Below are 2097 nucleotides of genomic sequence, written 5' to 3'. Positions count from 1 at the left end.
GCTAACTTATTAGAGTTTCTATCTATACAATTGAAAAGAATTGAATTGAATTCATGAAGAAAAGAGAGATTATTTTGATCACCTTTCTTCATTGTCTGTTGAATGAGCTTCATAATGTTTGCATTATCTCCTTCAATGATGATACCTTTATACTCAAGCATCCAATCTTAAATGATATCCTTGATCATCTCGATTGCTTGAAGCTCCAAATATGCTATATCCCAATGAATGCAAGGCTTTCCAAAAGCTAGAAGAAATCTGGCTTTATGGTCTCGGATAACACCTCAAATACCTCCTTTGTTAGATCTCAACAAAGAGCATCCAAATTAATTTTGATCCAACCGGGTGGAGGAGGATGCCAAATTTTTTCCAACAACATTTGCTGATTAACATCCAACCGGCCCGGGCATAAGAATTTCCATCCTGTAGAAGCTGTAGCAAAACTAATTGCTTCCGAAGCAATAAAAGATGTAGTCCGTTCAGTCTTTCCATGCACACCTTCATTCCATTCTTTCCAGGATAGATATACTGAACTGCAGTAGATGTTAAGTAACAGAGCATTTTGATCAATCAACCACTTGCATCTATATTCCATAGTTTCAAAAAATGGAATATCAAACCCCCATACATTAAGACAATTGAAAACTTCAGTAACTTTTGTACATCTGTTAGTCACATGATTCATATCTTCCGGCTCATTACAACCTCTAGGACAGAGGTTATTTGTTTGCAATTTTCTATTAGAAAGAAGCTGAAAAGTTGGAATTGCATTGTTAAATAATCTCCACCAAAAGTTTTCTACTATAGCATTCAGTTTGGCCTCCTTGATCCAATTCCAGTACAAATGTTTATCACAGTCACCATAATATTCAGCAAATGCCATGGCTGAAATAGTCATTCAAGAGCAGGATTTTATCAACACCATTCGGTCTTCACTGTCTGAAGAATGAATTTGAATATTTCTGATAATCTCCACAAGATCCTTTCCAAAGGTTTTATTCAATTCAGCTAAATTCCAGCAATTATCTGAAATCAGAGAATTGACTCTTATATTTCCTTCAATACTATCATCCAGAGCTACAAACTTTGGCCAATCATTTAAGCTTTTTCTAAAATCCATGTATCCTGGAATAAATCAATTGAGTCACCATTTGTGATTTCCCATCTCACAATCGGTTTGAGGAATTTCCATCCATCCATAATAATTTTCCAAGCAGATGAATTAGATCTTCTACCATTCTTCTTATCACCAAGCAGGCTGTATTTTGGAAAAAGTAATTTATTTAACAGAGAATCTTTATCTATGCTGTATTTCCAAGCCAATTTGGCTCTAAGAGGACCCATCTTCTTAGTGCAGGATTGTAATCCACGTCCCCCATACATCACCGGATCACACAAGGAGTTCCAGCTAACATAATAAAGACCAAGTTCTCCACTGTTTTTGTTCCAGATAAAATTTCTATAGTGATTTTCAATCTCATAAAGTAATCCTTTAGGAATCAAGGAAAGCGTTGAGTAGAATGTTGGATAAGAAAGAAGGACCGTCTTCACAAGCGTAATTCTTCCGGCTAAGGATATAAACTTGCTTCCCCATATGCTCAACATTTTAAGGACTTTATCAATTATGAATTGAAAGTCCAATTTTTTCAATCTTCTCAAAGCTATCTTGATACCAAGATAATTAAATTCCTTAACCACTTTAAAACCCATGATTTTGGAAATTGCTTTTTTTCTTCTCCTCTTAACCAAAGTTCCACACAGAATCATTGATTTCCCATTATTCACCTTTTGCCCAGTCCAATCACAAAATTTATTAACCAATCTTTTGATCTTCTTCACCATTTTCAGCTTAGCCTCCAAAAAAATTATGATATTATCAGCATAAAGTAAATGTGAAATTTTTGGACCATTAGGAGAAATCTGAATACCAATGGAGTCATTCATCTGGAACATATTAGACATGAGTTGAGAGCAAAGAATGAATAGGTAAGGTGATAGTGGACACCCCTGCCGAAATCCACTACAAGCTCTTATCCAAGGAGACCGATTTCCATTGATTAACAAGGAGAAATTAGGATATCTAACACACTCCATTAA

The 2097-nt window shown here is 35.2% G+C and overlaps 1 protein-coding gene across 1 annotated transcript; it reads right to left on the bottom strand.

The window, feature by feature from the left end:
- Nucleotides 1-307: 307 nt before the first annotated feature.
- Nucleotides 308-883, bottom strand: LOC110106521. The gene has a single exon (XM_020836451.1). The coding sequence runs from the start codon at nt 881-883 to the stop codon at nt 308-310; it is 576 nt and encodes a 191-aa protein (XP_020692110.1).
- Between the last annotated feature and the right edge of the window lie 1214 nt (nt 884-2097).

The sequence above is a fragment of the Dendrobium catenatum genome, unplaced genomic scaffold (genome assembly GCF_001605985.2).
Source record: "Dendrobium catenatum unplaced genomic scaffold, ASM160598v2 fragScaff_scaffold_1568, whole genome shotgun sequence".
NCBI lineage: Eukaryota > Viridiplantae > Streptophyta > Magnoliopsida > Asparagales > Orchidaceae > Dendrobium > Dendrobium catenatum.
The sequence above is the reverse complement of the archived record's forward strand: the minus strand, read 5'-3'. Positions and strand labels throughout refer to the sequence as shown.

Excerpts from the sequence above, each read along its gene's own strand:
- LOC110106521 (XM_020836451.1), bottom strand. The coding sequence starts at position 883 with ATGGCATTTGCTGAATATTATGGTGACTGTGATAAACATTTGTACTGG.